The 21,598-nt window shown below is 39.6% G+C and overlaps 1 protein-coding gene across 2 annotated transcripts in view; it reads left to right on the top strand.

The window, feature by feature from the left end:
• The window catches only part of CORIN (corin, serine peptidase), a 193,788-nt gene that overhangs the window by 57,563 nt on the left and 114,627 nt on the right, over positions 1–21,598 (top strand). For both annotated transcript variants that reach the window (XM_037034235.1, XM_037034236.1), the window contains exon 4: positions 5,410–5,617. In XM_037034235.1, coding sequence (XP_036890130.1) covers positions 5,410–5,617 — 208 coding nt within the window. The remainder of the gene's footprint in view (positions 1–5,409; positions 5,618–21,598) is intronic.

A 21,598-nucleotide genomic window follows, 5' to 3' on the forward strand; every position in this document is an offset into this window, starting at 1 on the left:
TGAAACTTCTTCTTAAGGTCCACACTATTATTTTAAAATTTCCTGAGTACAAGTTCTCTTTTTTCTTAAGGGGATTTGCTATTAGAGAGGGAAATATATATATTTTTAAGTAATGAAAAATTTTTTTCAATTATAGGTGACGTACTTTTTTTTTCTTTCGTGAAACTCACACTGTCTTGAACATAGTACAAGCCACTGAAAGTGATTTTCCTATCTTGATTTTTTAAATGATCTCTCAATATTCAGTGTTTTCTTTGGCTAGGTGGAGTGACTGAGACTTTTGTCATCTAATTGCTTCAAATATGGCTCTTCATCAAGTTTATAAACCTCACAGCTGATGACCCCTAAAGAAAATAATGTGATATAAAACAAATGATAGCATGTGGTCAGTATACATGGGTATATTATCTGTGAATGTAAATATAGACCTTGTGATATATTATTATATGCTTTTTAGCCTCCTCCTTTCATGGGTCATTAGGAATCATTAGTTAATAATAACTTTTTAACATAATAGCCCCTTTTCATAGCCTGAGGCAACTCCAGACAGAAGTTACTCAGAAACACATAGGCTTGAAGATCTGGAATTCCCATGTAATATCTGTGCACTATTGGGCAGATAGCTTAGCCTTTCTGAAATTATTTCTTCATGGATGATACAGATGTGTTATCACTTAACTGGGTTGAGAAAGTGACATAATTATGAATGAGGGAATCTGAGTCCGTATTTTGATGCCTGGCACAAGGTCTGTTTTCAACAGATGTTTTCCTAAGACTGAAATTTCCACAAATGATTTCGTGTTTTTGATGGAAAAAAATTTGCTCTCAGCTCTTATAAGCAAGCATCTCTGCTTATAGTACCATATACTCAATTAACTGTATTTTTGAAGTCCTCTGTCTGTATGTCCCCCCCACCCCCACAATGCTCTCCTACAGTGAAATGTGTTGTAACTCCCCCTACTGAGTGACTTGAAGGCCATATTCATGAACCTCACCATTCATATTCATGAAATCTCTCTCTCAGCACTCAGGCAAAGCTAAACTCATGTATGTGTGCATGTGTATGTCTATTTGAGTCCTGTGTGCATAATTTGGATTTTTATTCATCTCTTTCCTTTCTTACCATTTTGAATCTTGAGTTTGATGAGGTCCAAAATAAGTGTTGTGCCTTTATTCTTTATTTTTTGCCATGTCTATGCTAGTATCTAGCATACAGAGAAGTTCTACACATCACTGGTTGCCATTGAAAGTGGAAATCATGTTTTGATCTTGTCCACTGAGTTTAGTGTATTTTGGGCGATCAGTAAATATTACATAACAGTGTCTTTTTGTGAAGTGTAAGATTCTTGTAACTAGTGGCCACAATCTGATCATTTGGAGGAATGACTTCCTGTATGGCTGGGTGGTTTTCAGAGAGGCTTGTAAGAAACGTGAGACTAGGCAATACGCTTAGAAGTTGATCAGAGAAGACCATCAATGAATGGACCTTTGAGGTGGTCTGTGTGAATGAGTGAAGGAGAAAAGGGGTTTGGGAAACCTGTGATAGGTTATACTTTCTGTATTATAGGTCAAAGAGTTAGTCTGGCCATTTTGTCAGAAATGCAGCCTTGAGGACTTCCGCCAAGATGGAGGCGTAGGTGGAAACATTGTGCCTTCTCCCACAACCAAGTTTGAGTACAACAAAGGTTTGGAGAACAAAGACGCAGCCAAAGAACAAAGAAAATGAACTCTATGGAAGTCTGACGACAACGAACCGTTCAACCTGACCAGTAAGAGGGGTGGAGCCAGCAGTGGAGCAGGGACAGGCAAGAAAGATTCCCCCAACCCCAGGCGCCCAGGCAGCTCCGAGTCGTGCTGACCCAGTGAGGGCGCAGGGCGGTGGGCTGGCTGCAGTCACACATTCGCATGCAGATAAACCAGCAGAGGAGTGAGCAGTGAGACGGACTGAGCAGGCTCCAGTGGGCGAACCCGGCGGCAGGCTGATCACGGTCCCACATTTGCATGCAGTGGGACAGACCCCTGGGCCTGCGGGGGTGGTGGGAGGCAGCAGAGGGGGCCCACCATGGCTTTCCTTTGGCCCCGCCCCTGCATACAGCATCACAACCCAGCGACTGAGTGGCCCAGCCCTGGTGAACAACTGGGGCTCTGCTCCTCATATGTAACAGGCATGAACAGTCAGTCCAAAATATGGCTCAAGAAGAACTCAAAGCCTCAGAGCCAATAACTCTAAGTGACCAGGAAATAGGGAACCTCTCAGATGCACAATTTAAGACACTGGTGATCAGGATGCTCACAGAACTGGTTGATTTTAGCCACAAATTAGAGGAATATATGAAGGCTAAACTAATTGAAATGAAGGGAAATATACAGGAAACCAATAGAGATGAAAAGGAAACTGAGACTCAAATAATGGAGTGGACCAGAAGGAAGAACGAAACATCCAACCAGAAAAGAATGAAGAAACAAGAATTCAAAAAAATGAGGAGAGACTTAGGAACCTCCAGGACATCTTTAAACATTCCAACATCCGAATTATAGGGGTACCAGAAGGAGAAAAGAAACAGCCACGAGTGGAAAACCTATTTGAACAAATAATAAAGGAGAACTTCCCCAGTCTGGCAAAGGAAATAGATTTCCAGGATATCCAGGAAGCTCAGAGAGTCCCAAAGAACCAAAGAAGGTGGACCCAAGAAGGAACACACCAAGGCACATCATCATTACATTAGCCAAGATTAAAATGAAGGAGAGAATCCTAGAAGCAGGAAGAGATAAGGGAACAGTTACCTACAAAGGAGTTCCTAGCAGACTGTCAGCTGATTTCTCAAAAGAGACCTTACAGGCAAGAAGGAGCTGGGAAGAAGTATTCCAAGCCATGAAATCCAAAGACCTACATCCAAGACTGCTCTATCCACCAAAGCTTTCATTTAGAATGGAAGGAAATGGAAGCATTTCATTTAAAATGCTTCTCAGATAAGATCAAATTCAAGAAGTTCATCATCACCAAGCCCTTATTATATGAAATGTTAAAGGGGCTTACCTAAGAAAAAGAAGATAAAAAATATGAACAGTGAAAGGACAGCAAACTCACCGTTACTAACAACCACACCTAGAACAAAAGCCAACCAAGAGGACAGCTAGATCAGGAGCAGAACCATAGAAATGAAGAACACATGGAGGGTTAGCAACAGGGGAGTGGGAGGAGGAGAAGGGGAGAGAAGATACAGAAAATAAGTAGCATAGACAGTAGGTAAAAAATAGATAGGGGGGAGGGCGAGAATAGTGGGGGAAATAAAGAATCTAAAGAACTTGAGACACGTGGTCATAAACTAAAGGGGGTGAAGGGTGAGGGAGGGGGTGTGCAGGGTGGAGGGGAATGAAGGGGGGAATAGAACAACTGTAATGGTATAATCAATAAAATATAAATTAAAAAAAAGTAATGCAGCCTTATTTTTTTCAACATTATCTTTATTAAGATAAAGTTAACCTTGGGCTTAGGAAGATTTTTCTCTTCATTTCTTTGACTAGAAATTATACAGTGATCAAAACATATGTTCCTCTCTTGTTGAACTTTCTCTCTTTGTTTCCCCCCTCCCCAATGTAACTAAAAGCAATATTTCTACTGCATTTCCAAAACCTGAAGATTCTGCTTTTGAATAGTAGTCTGCTTAAATAATAACCAAAATTTCAATTTTTTAAATAAATATAATAAATTTTTATATAAATCAGTAAGAGAATACAGAATTGACTAAAGAAAAATATCAGGTTGGACAAAAGTTCATTTAATTTTTCCCATGTGATGGCTCTAGACATGCTTAGTTGTCTTTAATTTGAAACAGTTTGTTATATTAAATTGTGACAACTATTTTTTCAGCATGCATTTGTAAAAACTTTATCAAAATTGGTGAATTTTTGTGCAGCCATTTTAACATTGAAGATGGAAGAAAATGTGTAACATTTATAGCATATTATGCTTTATTATTTCAAGAAAGGTAAAACTGCAACTCAAACCCCCCAAAAGACTTGTGCAATGTATGGAGAAAGTGCTGTGACTGATTGAATGTGTCAAGAGTGGTTTGAGAAGTTTCTTGGTATTGTTGACATTTTGGCAAAATAATTCTTTGCTGTGAGGTTTTCTTATGCATTAGAAGATGTTTAGCAGAAAACCTGGCCTTTACCCATTAGAAACCAATATTGGGAGATAGCTGACATACTCAAAATACCCAAATCAGTAAAGTTATTGGTGAAAGGAAAAATGTGTCTTTCATTTTATGAAAAAAACTGAATGGACTTTTTGGCCAACCCAATATAACCCTGTCCTAGAATGCCATCATTTGGACCCATATTAATATTTTAGTTTACATCAGACAAACCATGCAAATGAATGGGTTGGAGAAGAAGGAAAGGTTGTAGAGGTGGCAGTGGCCAGGAGAGAAGCCAGCTGTGGGAAGTAAACCTGGGGCCTTGGGGCTGACCCTGAACTGTTGACACAGTCAGGATGGGAAATCCTTACATAATCATATGTTTTTAAAAACAGAATTACGATATACAAATTGTTTTGTGGCTTGCTATTTTTATTATAATAAATAAAATTATAAGCATCAGTCTGTATGATTAAATCTTTTAAAAGCATCTTTCATATATCTCAGTTAAGTATTCTGTTGTTTATTCAATAATATTTTAATCCAGTCTTCTTTGTTGACTTGCCTAGGTGATTTTTATTGTTTAAAAATTGGAAACTGCCCTGGTAGCTCAGTTGTTTAGAGCATCGTGCTGATGCACTAAGGTTGAGGATTTGATCCCCCATAGGGTCATAAAGAAGAATCAACCAATGAATGTATAAATAAGTGAGGCAACAAATTGATGCTTCTCTGTCTGTCTGTCCAACTCTCTATCTTTCTCTGTCTCTCCTCCTCCCTCCTGTCTCTCCAAAATCGATAATTAAAAACATTAAAAAAATTAGAAACTATGTAACGATGAAGATTCCTATAGAAAAATCCATGTTCACGATCATAATTATTTCCTTAAGATAAATTTTTTAGAAAAGATATTACAGTGTAAAATGGTATGCATGTTCAAAAGATTTCTTTGATGCATATTCCCCTGCTCAGCTGTGATCCAGAACAGTGACTGCCAATTTATATGCCCACCAGCTAGGTGTATTTTTCCCACACATTTGCTCAGGACACAATGTTCTTCTATGAATATAAGTACCTTGATTTCATTATCACACACGTGTATTTGTGTGCCCCCCCACATATAATCCTGTGTGTGCATGTCTGATTGTATATCTGTTATCATTCTCACAAAATATATTTTATCTTGTGAACACATTAGCCTCTCATATCTGCTATTTGTAAATAGGTAATTCTGATGTGTCTGCTCCTAACTGTAATTATCTGGACTTCCCAGGTGCCTGCATGAACATCACCCACAGCCAGTGTCAGACGCTGCCCTACCACACCACGCCGACAACTCCCCTCTCAATCATCAAAAACATGGAAATGGAGACGTTCCTCAAATTCTTCATGTACCTGCACCGCCTCAGTTGCTATCAACATATCATGCTTTTTGGCTGTAGCCTTGCCTTCCCCGAGTGCATTGGTGATGGTGATGACAGGTATTTTGGAACCAAAGTCATTTGGTGATAAGTCAGTTGTAGCAGAAGTATCTGACAGGAACAAAATCATCCCAGGCTACCACATTTTGGTGGAGTTGTTGTTAAGGGAGAAAAACACACACACACCAGTCATCGCCATTTATAATTCTTTTAGACTAGAACTTTTTGAAGCCCTGGAAAATTTCATGTATGGGAAGAAACAATTCAGTGTGTTGTATTGATGCTGTCAGCCATGGTACTCAGTAGCTACCTCAGTGAGGGTCTGGCAGATGACAGAGAGCATACCCAAAGGGGTGATGGGAAGTGCTTAATGAACAGGCTGTTCATGGAGGTGTAGTTAGGCTTAAGAGAACAAATAAGTGATGGGAGACATCAGGGTCCCATAATAGGGAGATGCAGTTCCACCACCCAAGACTTGAATGGGGAAGAGGGTGGGCAGCCCCTGGAGAGAGTTCTAGGTAGGGGTGGGGGTCTCCCAACAGTCCAAGTGCTATGACCCCAGGCAGAGGACCACGGCAGTTCTGCAGGGATAGAGAAGAAACAAATACCCTGACCTCACTCTCCTCCTGTCTGTCCATCTACCAGGGCCTCCCGCTGAACTCGCCAACAACCACTGGGCAAGGACTTGCAGTTAATGGGAGCTCAGTAGATAAGATCCGAAATCTCATCTAAATATCATCAGTTCAAAAGTCCCATATCTCATGGTCTACATCAGGTGTGGGTGAGATGCTGGGTGACTTTTGTGGTCTGGCACTCAGAGCAGGGCAGGGAGGGTGAAGGGTGGATGTAGAAGGACAGAGAACGCCCAGTCCAGTGTCCAATAGGATTAGAGATCATTTTCTTTTTTTTTTTTTACCACCCCACCACCCACCCCAGATTAGAGATCATTTTCAATAAGTGTGAATCAATGAAGAGAATGTCAGGGAATATTTGAAATACTAAGCATACACTTTAAAAGCATGTGTTAAAATAATGACAGTTACTTTCTGCATTGAAATGTTAGGGAGTTTTCAGAATAGTGATGTTAGATTGAAATACATTTTCAAGTGCAAATAGATTGCATGTTATTTGTACTGATTTAATTAGTGTATAAAATAAGCTTTTAACAGGAAAATCCATTTATTATTTGAACTGTAAGAAGCCTGCATTGCCATAGGATAAAAACTAGACTAGGTAGAATACAAACAGCAGATCCTGAGATTTTGAAGTAAGAAAAGAACTGTCCGCAGACACAGAATTCAGGAAAGCTTTGCTGGAAAGAACTATCAGCAGAGGCTGCCTTCATGGTCAGAAGAGCTGTTGGGCCTTTCCTAGGAGTGAAACTGGGTGGCAGTAAAGAATCCCTTTATGATTGCTAGAACAGTGGCAGTATGACAGAGTGATTGTATTAGTTTCCTAGGGCTACTGTCACAAATGACTGAGCGGGGTGGCTTTGGCAAAGGAAGTTTATCCTCACACATTTCTAGAAGCCAGAAGGCTGAAATCTGGGGATTCTGGGGGAGTTATTTCCCGCCTTTGCTGGCTCCTGGTGGTTTCAAGTGTTCCTTGACTTGTGGCCACATCACTCCAGTCTCTGCTCCTTCTTCACGTGGCCTTCTCTTCCATCTCTTATGAAGACACTTGTTGGATGTAAGACCCATCCTGACAACCTAAGATGATCTCATCCTCTCAAGCCCCTTAACTTAATGACATCTGCAATGACCTTTTTTCAAATAAGGTTACAGTCAAGGTTCTAGAGGTTAGGACATGGACATGTCTTTTGGGGCCACCTTTGAGTTTCCATGAGTGGCTGAGAAAGCAGGATATGGAGCCATGTGCCTCAGCCTTGTTATCTGTAAAATGGACATAATAGTATTTACTTTATTAAATTCATGTGAGATTTAAATGACAGAGAGTTTGGAATAGTGCCTGGCTTTTAGAGACAGCTCAATAAATATATGTTGGCAATAGTTTTCAAATAGTGGATTGACAAAAACAAGTGCTAATAAAATTGAGAGCATAAAAACTATTTATAACATATGCTAAGTGTTAAGGAATTAGAAAAAATGTGAAATACTATATGTTAAAAGAAAATTAGGTAACCCTGACTAGTGTGGTTCATTTGGTTGTGTGTCATCCCACAAAGCAAAAGATCGTGAGTTTGATTCCCGGGTTGTGGGTTCAGTCACCAGTTGGGACACACACAAGAGGCAATTAATCGATGTTTCTCTTGCATCAGTGTTTTGCTCCCTCTCTTCCCCTCTCTCTAAAATAAATAAATAAATAAATAAATAAATAAATAAATAAACAAATTCAGTCATTAATTTAAAAAATAAGAAAATTAAATACAATACTGAAGGCTGCCGCTGGTTCCATTTCTCTTTAATTTCAGACGATGTCACTGACATCTCAACTCTAATTTTTCTATGGACTCATGTGTGTGCATAAATGAGACAAAGAAAGAGAGTACATTCAGCTTCTAGAAGACTCTTATTTCATTTGATCATCCTTATTATAATTCAGTTGCTGCTCTCAAGTTAAATTAGTTGCAAAGTTTTAGTTGAGGCGCTCACAGTCTTTAGGGCACTTTTTAGGTAAAATTTATTTTTCTCCTGGTTCATCCTGAAAAATGTTCTCATGGGAGAGTTTTCCATTTTCTGTTATAATGGCTGATAATTTACAGTTTTCAGGTGTCCTTTGGGGAATTAGGCTATTTTTTTTGTTACTACACTTATCATCATATTTAATTTTATAGTTATACTTTCAGCTCATTGCTTCTTACTATCACTTATGATGAGCATGAGACCTACAAGCTAAATTTAATAAGCAAAATAAATTTGTTGAAAGTAAAAGGTATTATAGAAAATAATTCTAAGAATGGGCTCTTGAATCCACTGATCATCTGTATCATTTTTTAGACTTTATATCATTTATTTATTTATAATGGATTTCTACTTTTGATTATTTCCGTCCTTCAACTCACTTTGGGCTTAGTTTGTTCTTTTTCAAGTTCCTTTAAGTGTAAATAAAGTTAGAGGGTTCATTTGAGCTTTTTCTTGTTTTTTGAGATAAGCCTGTGCTGCTACAAATTTTTCTTTTAGGGTTGCTTTCCCAGTGTCCCACAGATTTTGGATTGTGTCCTCATTTTTGTTTGTTTCAAGGTATCTTTTGATTTCTTCCTTGATCTTATTGACCCATTCATTGTTTATTAATGTTGTTATTTAGCTTCCATGTCTTTGCATGTTTTTCAGTGTTCTTCTTGTGATTGATTTCTAGTTTCATACCATTGTGGTCAGAGAAGATGCTTGATATGATTTTAATCTTCTTAAATTTATTGAGATTTGTTTTATGTCCTCACATGTGGTCTATCTTAGAAAACATGTGCACTTGAAAAGTGTGTATATTCTGCTGCTTTAGGATGAGATGCTCTGAAAATATCAATTAAATCCATTTGATCTAATGCGTTGCTTAAGGCTGCTGTCTCCTTGTTGGTTTTCTGTCTGGATGATCTATCCACTGAAGTCAAAGGGGTGTTAAAATACCTGATTATGACTGTATGTCTGTTGATCTTTCCCTCTATGTCCATCAAGATTTGCTTCACATATTTAGGTACCCTTATATTGGGTGTGTGAATGTTTAGTAGGGTTGTGTCCTCTTTTTGGATTGTTCCCTTTATCGTTATGTAGTGTCCTTCTTTGTCTCTTACTGTAGCATTGGTTTTAAAGTCTATTTTGTCAGTTATAAGCACTGCTGCCCCAGCTTTTTATTTCTTTTCCATTTGCATGAAATAGCTTTTCCCACCTGTTTACTTTAGTCTGTGTGTATCCTTCGATCAGAGATGGGTCTCTTAGAGGCAGCATACACATTGGTCTTATGTTTTAACCATTCAGCTACCCTATGTCTTTTTGTTTTTGAGCATTTAAGCCATTTACACTTAAGGCAATTATTGATAGATATGTATGTAGTGCCATTTTATTGTTAGACTGTTTTCCTTTATTTTATTTTCTCTTTCTCTCTTTCTTCTTCTTAAAGCAAGCCCATTAACATTTGTTGCTGTACTGGTTTGGTGTTAACAAACTCCTTTGGGTTTTTTTGTTGTCTGGGAAGCTCCTTATTCTGCCTTCCATTTAAAATGATAGCCTTGCTGGGTAAAGTAGCCTTGGTTGTAGGTTCTTGCTTTTCATCACCTTGAATATTTCATACCACTCCAGTCTGGCCTGAAATGTTTTTGATGAGTAATCAAATCACAGTCTAATTGGTGCTCCCTTGTAAGTAACTACCTGCTTTTCTCTTGCAGCTTTTAGGATTTTCTCCTTGTCTTTAAGCTTTGTCATTTTAATTATGATGTGTCTTGGTGTAGGCCTCTTTGGGTCCAATTTGTTTGACATTCTCTGAGGTTCCTGGACTTGAATGTCTTTTTCCTTCATCAGAGTACGGACGTTTTTAGTTATTATTTCTTCAAATGGGTTCTTGATCCCTTGCTCACTCTCTTCCTCTGGTATTCCCATGATGCAGGTATTGTTCTGCTTCATGTTGTCCAAAATATTTCCTGAGCTCTCCTCATTTTTTAAAATATCCTTTTTTATTTTTCCTGCTCTACCTGGGTGTTTTTTTCTGACTTGTCTTCCAAATCACTGATTTGATCCTCTGCTTCATCCAACCTACTGTTTATTCCTTCTAGTGTATTATTTATTTCAGATATTGCATTCTTTGTTTCTGACTGGTCCTTTTTTATGGTTTCTATGTCTTTTTTCATGCTGTTGAGTATCCTATAATCATCACTCTAAACTCTATCTGATAAATTGCTTGCCTCCATTTCATCTAATTCTTCTGGAGAATTCTCTTGTTCTTTCATTTCGGGTCTATTTCTTTGACTTCCCATTTTAGCTGTTTGTATTTCCCATCTAAGCTGTTGAGTTAATTAGCTGTTAAACTGACCAGCCATTAAACAAATCAAGCTGTGATCAGCAGTCAGGTTTAAACACCACAAGGTGGAGCAGAGTAATTCCTGGGGGTGGGCTCTTGCTTCCCCTCAGGCTGATGTCACTTGGAGGGGAGTGCTCTCCTGGAGGAAGATGGCTCCTGCAGTATGGGGAATGACTCAGCACAGGGATCCTGGTGGCTCTTCCTTCAGTTCTCCTCCCAGACCCACCAACCCCAGACACTCCTCAAGCATCTCTAGTCCACTCTGTCCTCTCTGTCAGAGTCTAGGAAAAAAGGCTGCAAACAAAATTTTGTGCACTGGACCTTTAAGAGGCTCTCTGTGTCTCTCGCTGTTGCTCCCTGGCAGACAGAAACCCTGCTATTTTTCACAGCTGGATGTTATCTGAGTTCCTTTATGGCTCTGGAGCTATAGGCTATGGTTTAGACTCTACACTGCTCAGGGGGAACCTCCCAGCTGCTGAAATATCCCCGTGGAACCTCAGAGATACCAGCCAGCCCTCTCACACCTTTCCCACAGTCCCTACCACTCTTGTTATGATGAAGTGGTTTCTTCTGTCTGTCCTTGGTTATAAGGCTTCTCTCCAGCTAGTGTTCAGTTGGTTACTCAGGATGATTTCTCTACAGTTTAGTTGTAATTCCAGATCAGTCCTGGCAGGAGGTTAGTGTAGCTTCCAGTTATTCCTCTGCCATCTTGGATACAGAAAATAATTCTAAAGTAAAATGTATTTCTCTTGTACTACACTATCATGTAAGCTCTTATCTTATTTTTCTCTGCTATTCACATAACAGAGAACTGCTTATAGTTCCTCAAAGAGAAAATAGTTATTTAATAACATTTAAAATTTAACTTAAAAAAAGATACAGTGGGATGTGTAAATGCTATCATTTTTAATTGGAGCCCTTTGAGACCTCCAATACTCATTAAAATCACACTGGATAACAATGAACTTTAACAGTGTACTTTAGACTAGGTTGCATTCAATAAATGTGTGTATCATGTAGTATAAAGTAGAGTATAATTTATGTAGAATCAGTGAAATGTACTTCAAGAGATCGAGATTTAGCTAATAAACCATTTGGGTAACCCTAAAAATTCATGGGTTAGAAGCAATAGCTTAGAAATATCAGCAAGCAGCTAGAGAGAAATTTATAACTTCTGGGCCAAGAGGATAACAAAAGTTTCTAGGTGACTTAATAGGCATGGTACACGGAAGGCCTCTGCATTTGAAAGAGGAAGCAGCATGGCACCCCCATGCTTCTGATGTGTAACTATCACCCTTTCTCGCCTGGTTGAATAAAGGCCTATAACTTTATCAAAGCTTGGGAGGGGGTTACCCTGGCCTGAAAGGTCCAGCCTTGGCCCTGCTCCTAGAAGACGCCCAGGAGACCATGCTGATTGTCATCGCTCTACTCACATCTCATGCTTTCCAGAAAAATTCTGCTCATGAAGTGAGGCCTTAACATTAAACACCTGACATGTTTTGCTATTGATTTTTCCCTTTTGAGTGTTGCTTTGCCATGGGCTCCTTAACAGAAATTCTTAATACCTGTGGAAATACATAAAGAAGTGTATATAGCCAGAGGACTAGAGATTAGAAACTATATCTCTGTACAGTACTCATTTAATGTAGAATTATTAGGAAGATCAAATGCATTTGTTCAAATGATCCTTTTCAAAAGCACTGTACTTTTACCCCGATAAGTATGTTCGCTGGAGATTAGATGTTTATCCAGCAACTGCAGAAAATATACTTGAAAGATTGGGGGCAGATGAAACCTGTTTCAAACTACAGCTCTGCCTGTAGTCAGTTTTAAAACCTCGGAACTTTGGTTAGTGGTGCTGACCCTCAGTGTCCTTATTATGGTAATGATACTGATAATATCCACTTCATAGAGTTTGTTTGTGTATTAAACAATGATTCACATAAAGTGCTCACACACAGTCCACACTATCTGGCACATAGTAACTGCTCCATGAATCATAAGTACTGTTACTGATATAGTACTCAAAGAAGGTATGTGAGTTTCTGGGATGGTACAAACTTCATCACCTCTTTCAAAGATGCAAAATTTACATTTCTCATTTTCCCCACCTTCTAATTAGTTTTCTACTTAGCTCTCAAAGTGATAATTTAAAAACACAAATTAGATGATGTCATTCCCCTGCTTCTCCTCTTTCTGGGGCTTTAGACTTAGATCATAAGATAAACTCCTGACCAGGGTTTAGAAGCCTCCCAGTTCCTCTAGAATCATCTACCCTGACCCAGCTGCACTGATCTTTCTAAATATTTCTCAAAAATGTCAACTTCTTTCTCATTTCAATAGCTATGTTGTTCCCATCCCCTTTAAGGATCTATCCCCTTACTCTAAGCCCTCTGCTCAAAAGAAATCTCTGCAGAGAAACCTGCTCTAACCACCTTCCATCGTTCTCTTGTTATCTTTCATTGTGGCCTGGCTGTATCTCTTTTTGCTTGTCTGTGGTCATCTGTCTTATTTTATACAGTCCACACGGCAGGAAACTGGACTTTGTACATCATTGTATACCCAGTGTTTGGAACAGTGCCCACCACATAGTAGGTGCTTAGTAAGTATTTTTAGAAATAGATGAACAAATAAATAAACTTCATTTAAGAAGCCCTTCTAAAGGTTTAGGTAAATGGGAGTTTAAAATATGTTGACTATAGTTGAACATTGCTTAATATAACTGACATATTCCTGAAACTTCATGTATAAATCCAATTTTATACATATAAAACAAATTACAATTTTAAAGTGAGTTGGATGATATTCCCAGAAATAATTTAGCTTCTTTCTGAATGAGTCTCAGTTGGCAGAACAACCAGCTAAAATCTAGTAACTTGCTCTTCTCAAGCTGTCAAAATCCTGGGCCTAATAGATAAGGAAGCACTAAGTGGTTCCTGAGGATTTGCCTGGGGCCTCAGTGTTTTCTTTTCAATGTTGACTACTACACACTCAATTAAGAACACTTTAGGTCAACGATAGTTGGAAACCTTAGACGTAAGGCTGAGATGAAGAGCAGACACAAACATGTATTAAATGTTGAGGTAATGACAACCAAGATTGTGTTTGAAATCTATTCATGTGAAGAACACTTGAGGACCGGAGGAGTAAAGCCCGGTAGGCTGTATGGTCATCCTCAGATATTTCTGGGCATGGCCTGGAAGAGGGGGCCATATACTTTTTCTATATGCTTCCACAAGGCAAAGATAGAACCAAGGATTGAAAGCCACAGAGGAAAAAATTCTGACTTAACTAAAGTAAGAACTTGTGGATAATATATTAGTCTACATACAGAAGTAGACAATATACATACAGAAGTAGATAATATATTTGTCTACATACATTGTCTCAGGAAGGAATGAGTTGTCATCACCATAGTAAGTTCAGTTGGTATTTAAACTCACTTAGTGGAGGCATTTCAGCAAGGAATCCAGCATCTTTTGGTAAATTAGTTTTCTGTTGAATTAGGGGAAGGTTCATACAGAGTGGCCCATGACACTTGATTGAAAGAGTTCTAAAAGCTTATAAAAAAAGATTAAATTTTCCATAACTGTTCTCAAGGATATTTATACTTGCGTTGGAAATAATAATGAGAGAATCTAGTGGGTACTTTGTGCTGGGTTATGTTGACACCCCATGGAGAATATCTAGTAACAACAGGTGGTTGGTCTCCTGGTTGCCTTCCAAAAGGATGGGCTGAAGAAATGGTAGGACTTCTGTTGTGCCATGTGGGGCATGCAAATTGGGACCCTGCCACCCAAAGCCCTCTTTCTCTCCATTTGACTCTCAAGCTCTCTCCTAATAAATGGTGAGCAAATATTTAGTGTATCACCTTGGAAAGGAGGTAAATTATCTGCTTTGAACACTTGTGTGTCTTGGATGTCTTGGCTTGTGCTCAGAGTTAAACAGTTTGTGGTGGAAAAATAGAACTTCTGATGTGTCAACACCTGTCCCGTTACCCTGCTTCTTACATTTAATTCAGTAAGGTTTGATTCTAAAATTGTGACAATAAATCAGGATTGGAACTCTGCTAGGTTGCTATCTTCCATTCACCTTAGGTTTATCTTTTAAGCTTTTGCTAAAATCCTGATAGGTAAATAAAAGTTCTAGGCATAGTTTTTGTTTCATCCACTAAGGAAGAAGAAAAAAATGTTAAAAGAAGTGAGAGCTAGCTAAAATCTTCTTTCCGTAAGGCACCGTTTTCCCCTTCCTTATACATGCCCTAGATGTCCTTCAGAAGCCTCGGAGTCCCGTGGAAGAACAACCCTGCACTCCAGGTCTCATTGTTCAAAGTTACCATAAAAGTTCCCTGTGTTTTGAAACACACAATTGATACGGCTTTCCTCTTTGGACTCCATCATGTTACTAAAGAGGGCCGTAGTACTGAGGTGGCCTCTAGCAGAATAATCAAGATGAGCTCCAAAGTGTTTGTTGGAATGAAATTTTTAAAAAGTATTCGCTATTCAAGAATTATAAAGCATTTCCCTCGCCATTCAATTTCTACTCACAATTTCTACTACTGCACATTGTTATATCACCCCACTATTTTTGAGTTGAATTTTACTGAGACTGTTTTAGTAAAAAAGTAACACATTTGTCTGCCTATAATGTAATTTTGGAAGGCTTACTGTGTTCTTTTTTTTTAAAGATTTTATTTATGTATTTATCTTTAGAGGGGAAGGAGAGGGAGAGAAACATCAATGTATGGTTGCCTTTCGTGCATCCCCTGCTGGGAGTTGGCCTGCAGGGAACCAGCCTGCAACCCAGGCATGTGCCCTGACTGGGAATCGAACAGCGATCCTCTGGTTCGCAGGCCCGCGCTCAATCCACTGAGCTACACCAGCCAGGGCTTAAATATTTTATTTATTTATTTATTTATTTATTTATTTATTTATTTATAGAGAGGGTAAGGGAGGGAGAGAAACATCAATGTGACCTGGCCTGCAACCCAGGCATGTGCCCTGACTGGGAATCGAACCGTGATCATGTGGTTCACAGGACTGCGCTCAATCCACTGAGTTACACCAGCCAGGGCTTACTGTGTTCTTAAGTATGTTATTTTTATAAGACAGTATGTACCAATCTCCCATGTAAATTCAACTCTCAAATCATCTGAAAAGTCAGTTGCAAAATATAACTTGATTTAAAACATATTTTTGAAGAATTCAGAAATTATATAAAGTCAACATAAACTTATTGTATTATTGTTTCTAAATGGAGAGTAATTACATACTGGTAAGTTATTTTACTAAAGGTTTTATCTGTGTCCCAAGAACTCTGTTATGTCATATTTGGGAATAAATGGAAACATGACAGAATTAAAATTTTTTATAATCATAAGTGAAAAAAAAGATATACATCAGTTGGCAAAGGGAAAAGATAGGCTTCAATGCTATTACCAATACATATTCTGAAAGTCATTTGCCGCTCACTCCCCTGATCTCACCTGCAGCCCTGGAAGTGGCAGTCTCTTCCGCCATACCTGGCCACCTAGCTGTCTGGGTGGCAGTTGTGTCATGGTTCCTTTTTACCCTCAGGCAACATGGGTGACCTGGTGTGCTTTTTGGCATTATACATAAACTATCAATGATAAGTAAGGTTCCATTTTATGAGCTAAAAAGGCTCCAAGTGTGAGTAATATAGTGTCAGATAACTCATGTCAACTTTCACTTTACAAAGATGTAAAGCAACAGGGTCGAGCCATGGCAGCCTAGTCTTTCCGGAAATGCCTTGTCTTGTCCCTGACGGTGTCTGCAGCACGTGTATTTCATCCACCTCGGTGGAGTCGTTTGTTGACTTTTCTCCTCGACAGTTGCTTGGTATTATGCGGAGGTGGCTAGAATTTAGATGTAATATTTGGGATTCAATTCATTCAAAGATCTGTATTGAAGGTGTCATTTCATGATGTGCAAAAATCAAAACATCTGTGAAAACAACTGAATGATTGCACATTTCTTTGGTGATTTGTCAATGCTGTATTCCATGGGCCCTGGTAAGGGTGCCAAGTATTAATGAGAATCAGGTTTGTGTTGGTTAGAAGGATAGAATTTTATATTCTCTTTCAGGGCTGTTTGTGCGGTTTTACAGTATTCACACCCATCTTAATTTAAGCTGTGTTTATCTGTTGGTATTTCCTCAACTTTTTCTATTCTAAGGGTGACACCCTGCTCTTGGCTTTTAAGTGAGACATTTAAATGGAGGGTTTTCATCCATTAGCAATTTTACTGACATTTTCCTTGTATGTGGGAATTATTTCAAGAGTAAACAGCATGTGTAGAATTTGCTGGCCTGAAGGGGAGGGGACCAGGTCAGCAGGGATGGCGTGAGCTCAGTGGCATGGCCCACTGAGTTAGTGGTAATGATGGCCCTGCTCCCAGCTGTGCTACTGGTAGCTTTATTCCAAGCAGGCCACCACATTATCTTTTGAATGTGATTCATTCATTTCTCCAATATATTAATGGAGTGCTGACCATACATACGCCTTAGAGATAAAGCAGCAAACAAAATACATAAGAATCCTTGACCTCATGGAACTTTCATTATATTGGAAGGAGATTGGCAATAAGCAAATAAATAGACAATAAATAAGTAAATGCATATCAGATAGTGATAACTGCAATGGAAAATATCCAGCAAGGACGCTTTGGGGGAGTCGGGGTAGGCAACTTTAAGCCAAGTATTGCTGAAGAAAACCTCACTGAGAAGATTACATTTGATCCATCAGGATATAAGGGTATCTGAGGTGAGGAAGACCCAGATATTCTGAATGTCCTGTGCTAACTGACATTAAGTGGGAAAGACGACCTGACACAATCAGTGCTGCAAGCAGACAGATACTGGTGGCGAGGCGTGAGTGTTGGAGAGTAGACAGGGAGGGCGGGGGTGGAGGGTCTTGCCAGGCATATTTAGAGCTTGGGAGGAAGCTCCCTCTTAGCTTCTGACTTCAGATCATTAAACAAGGATGTTAGGAAAGTTATCTATTTATTCTTTTATCAAGCACTTATTAGCACCCACAGTGTGCCAGGTGCATAGTTTGATGCAGGGGAGATAGAGATGAGTAACACACAGTTCTGCTTTCAAGAGACTCAGCATAGCAGGGATCTAGACATGAAAACCATTTAGTGGCTGTAAAGGTGATCAGTTTACAATATGTGGGGGTAACACAGAGAGGAAGGAAGAACTCTTTTCGTCTGGTGTTATTAGAAAAGACTATTTCCAGGGAGAAGGAAGCAGCTGAGTTGGGTTTTAGGGAATGAATACAAGTTTGCCATGTGGACAAGGTAGAGAAAAAAGGCATTTCAGGTAGAGCAGCAGCCTAGATTTATCATTCCTTAAGGAAACTCCAGCTAGTTTAATTTTACTAGAACGTAAAATGGGGAGAGAAAAAATGGGTTTAAGGAAGTTTGAGGAAGTAAAATTAGCAGTGCTTCATGGTTAGTACACATACATGTTGAGGGCCAGGACTTGAGGACTTGGGTAGATGGTGTTGCCACCAACAGAATCGTGCATGTCCACGGAGTGGTGTCTGTGGTGGTGCTTGGAGACAATGAGTTCGTGGTGACATAATGTCTTGATCTGGTTCAAGTGCAAGACAGTAATTTCCCTTTCAGTGGAGATACAACAAAAACAGCTTTCCTTCTGCAGCAGAGTGTTCTGCTAAACTGGCTTCCTAAAAAAATAAAACAGCACTATCTTTTGTAGCATTTGCTGATTGCTATGGTGTAAACACTCCTAACAGACTGCATAGTCGGTGGATCTCGAATCTGTCAGTGACTTACCTGGGTCCTCTGCTTCAGGGTCTGTCGTATGGGGACAATCAAGGCGTTGGCCAGGGTTGGGGTCTTTGAAGACTTAACTGGGGAAGATTCCAATTTCAGGCTCGTATGATTGTTGGAAGGATTTCAGTTCCTCAAGGGCTGGTGGACTGAAGGCCTCAGTTGCTATCAGCCAGGGGCTACTCTAAAGTATTTGTTATGTGGGCCTCTCCCCTACAGCAAGTGCTACAAGTGGTAGTTTCGTTTTGGGGAAGCCGCTTTCCAGTGTACCACTGGTGAATGTGCAGATCCTGTCATCCCCTACAGAAGGAAAGCCGTCAATAGAGAAGTCACACTCTTATAAACGGTGGAAGTGACATCCATTACCATCTATTAGTCGGAAACAATCACTAGGCCCGCCCACACTCAAAGGGAGGGGCTTACACAGGGCCTGAATACCAGAAGGCAGGGATCACTGGGGACCAGCTTAGAGTCTGCCTGCCACAAAGACTCTCTCTCTGTCTCCTTTTTTTTTAATGGAAAACGATTTTTAAATCCTAAGTTCTAAGTTCTCCTAATATATTTAAAGGTTAGTTTATTTGCCAAAAATAAAAAGTGACAACTTTTTAAGTTGTGATGTGGGATCCTGAATGGAGAATTTAGGGCTATTTGAATAGGGTCCTTAAGTTAGTTAAAGATATTGTACCAATGGTAATTTCCTGGTTCTATAGTTGTGTAAGGTGTTAACCTTGAGGGAGCCTGAATGCAACATACGTGGAAACTTTCTGCGCCAGTTTTGTAACTCTTCTGTAGGGCAAAAAGTAGTTAAAGAGTTAGAAACAGTGATTCATAAAACTTAAAGTTTCATCCTTGTATCAGCCTATTTTGTAGCTATAGCTTGTTAAATAGTTTTAATGTTGGGTCTTATCAGAACTTTTTTTTTGCAGATAGTCTATAAAGTTTTGGGGGGTATGGAGACATATGGTTCCAGGTGCACAATAATGAAAAATTTTTATTTTGTGGGGTAAATTTAAAAAAATGTGTTAGATAAATTTGCTTTAAAATGTGTGGGCAAAAATCTTCAAGTTTATTGCTGATAAATCATTTGAGAACATCCTTCCTAGTGGAAATACAATAAGAAGCGCACTATCACTGTGTAGCATGTTTATTTGTGTATTTGTTTTCTGCTTAAACTTTAGTTGAAGTGTGTCAGGGACTTTTACACGACACCCAGTGCCTTTCACACACTGAAAATGGTCACCATTTCCGAAATCGCCTTCCGAGTGCCAGATCTGACACCTGCCCTGTGCTCAGCACTGTCTTCAGACGTCAGTCTGCTGGTCACTCGGATAGAGACACTTGCATTCCAAAGTAGTGTGGTCTTTCTCACCACACTGCTCCATGTGATGAAAGCGCAATGCTTCCACCCCTCGTAGGCAGTGCCGCTGAATTTCATGCAAAGCAAGAACAAATGGCTTCTCATTTGGCTCCCTGTTTGAGAGGGCTGCTGGTTATTAATACTCTATCACTATTTCACATGTCCACGTCCAGCCATTTAAAGCTTATGGGTCTCCCTCCGTTGGTTACACCTCTTAAGAGAGGTATTTAGAAACACTCTAGACATTTTTCTTAGAACCTATTTTTAGAATGAAAGGCCTAATGGTATTTTAATGTCTCTATATATTCCCAGAACAAATCTTGAGAAAAAAATGCCTGTTACCTTCTGAAATTTAGAAAAACTGGTGGGATTATCACTGTTCCTCTGAGAAGCAGTGTGTTAAAGAACACATTTTGATTTACAAAATGTTAGTGGTAAAAGGACTGTATACACTCAGCACTTCCAAACCCTCACTTTTCAAATGAGGAAACGGCGCCTTGGTGTGAGTGAACTGTTGGCACAAGATCGGACAGCGAGGAGTGGCCCCATGGAAGTTTTAGGGCAGCAGACTTACACTTTCCTGCAGAAAATGATCATAAGGTCCATGAGAATGTCAGCGTCTGAGTTAAGACTCAGCTTTAAAACATGAAAACAGTCTTCTGGACCCTGTGTGAAACTTCATCATCCTTTCTATAGAAAATTCTGGGGAAAATGTGGAGTAATCCCCAAAATATGTGGGTTCAAAAGTGAGGAAAGGTCCAGGAACCACTGGGGAGAGTTGGACCTCAACTGTTAGCTTTGCAGTGATCTTCCCCACCCCACGATGTTGGATGGACTCTTTCCCCTGTAAGCAGCACCTGAAAGTCCATTAATCAGAGATTCCTTTGCTCCAGAAAATCTTCTAATGATGCCGATCCTTTTGGGACGGTGAAGTGTCCATCTATAATTATAAATTATTCTGTGTTATTTTCATCTTTTTTTTTGGAAAGCCTAATTGTGATCTGCTCACTTGGGGAGTGTAGTTTTGATTGTAGGAAAGGAAGAAATTGTTTAAGAGCAAGCATTGCTCTGGTGGAGGTGGCTGTCCAGGTGGGGTGCTGGGGTGGGAGTGGTCAGGACAGTATCAGAGCCTGGGACCCGGGTCGGGGACCCCAGGGCAAAGAAAGCATGCCAAAGCCAACCCTGGCTTGTCTTGTAGCTTTCCTGTGGGCTGTCCACACCTGGAAGGAAAAAAACCAAATGATTTAACCTTCCCTTGGGTTCTTTAACCCCTTTGGCAATACTGATCATTGCAGGTTAACTAGGAGTTTGCAGAGTGAAGGGAGAACCCAACCTCTGTATACATGGTTGGTCCCCTTGGAAAGTGCCTGTCAAGTTCTTAACTACCCTGAAGTTAGGCTTTTGGAGCAACCTTCCTAAAGTGAGGACTGACTTGTAAGAGAGCAGTTAATAGAATGGGTTCTTGGGTCAGTCTGCCTGGGTTTGAACCCTGGCTCTGACACTCACTCCCTCAGTGACCTTGGATGGGTCTTTCATGTACTTCAGTTTCCTTATTCAGGTATTAGGGATGATAGTACTAGTACTTACAACCAGGGCTGTAGTGAGAAATGAATGGGTTAATGCACACGAAGCACTCAACAGAGTCTAGCAAAGTATAAGCAATTGCAAAGGAATTCTATGTTCTCCACCTTCCTCAACCATGTACCTAGGTTTTATTTGAGAAAACATAGTCTCTAACTTCTCTGGAATAAGATAGAGAATGTTATTTAAGCGATAATTTCTTAGTCCTGTAAATATCTAATATATTTTTTAATGGCAGTTAGGTGTTCTCTTTATACCAGGATACTTGTTTGGACTGGTTCATATTTTATGCCTTAAACCTATTCTTTCGAATGCAAAACTCCT

The sequence above is a fragment of the Sturnira hondurensis genome, unplaced genomic scaffold (assembly GCF_014824575.4).
Source record: "Sturnira hondurensis isolate 20B ecotype Veracruz unplaced genomic scaffold, ASM1482457v3 Scaffold0022017, whole genome shotgun sequence".
In the NCBI taxonomy this organism is placed as follows: Eukaryota; Metazoa; Chordata; class Mammalia; order Chiroptera; family Phyllostomidae; genus Sturnira; species Sturnira hondurensis.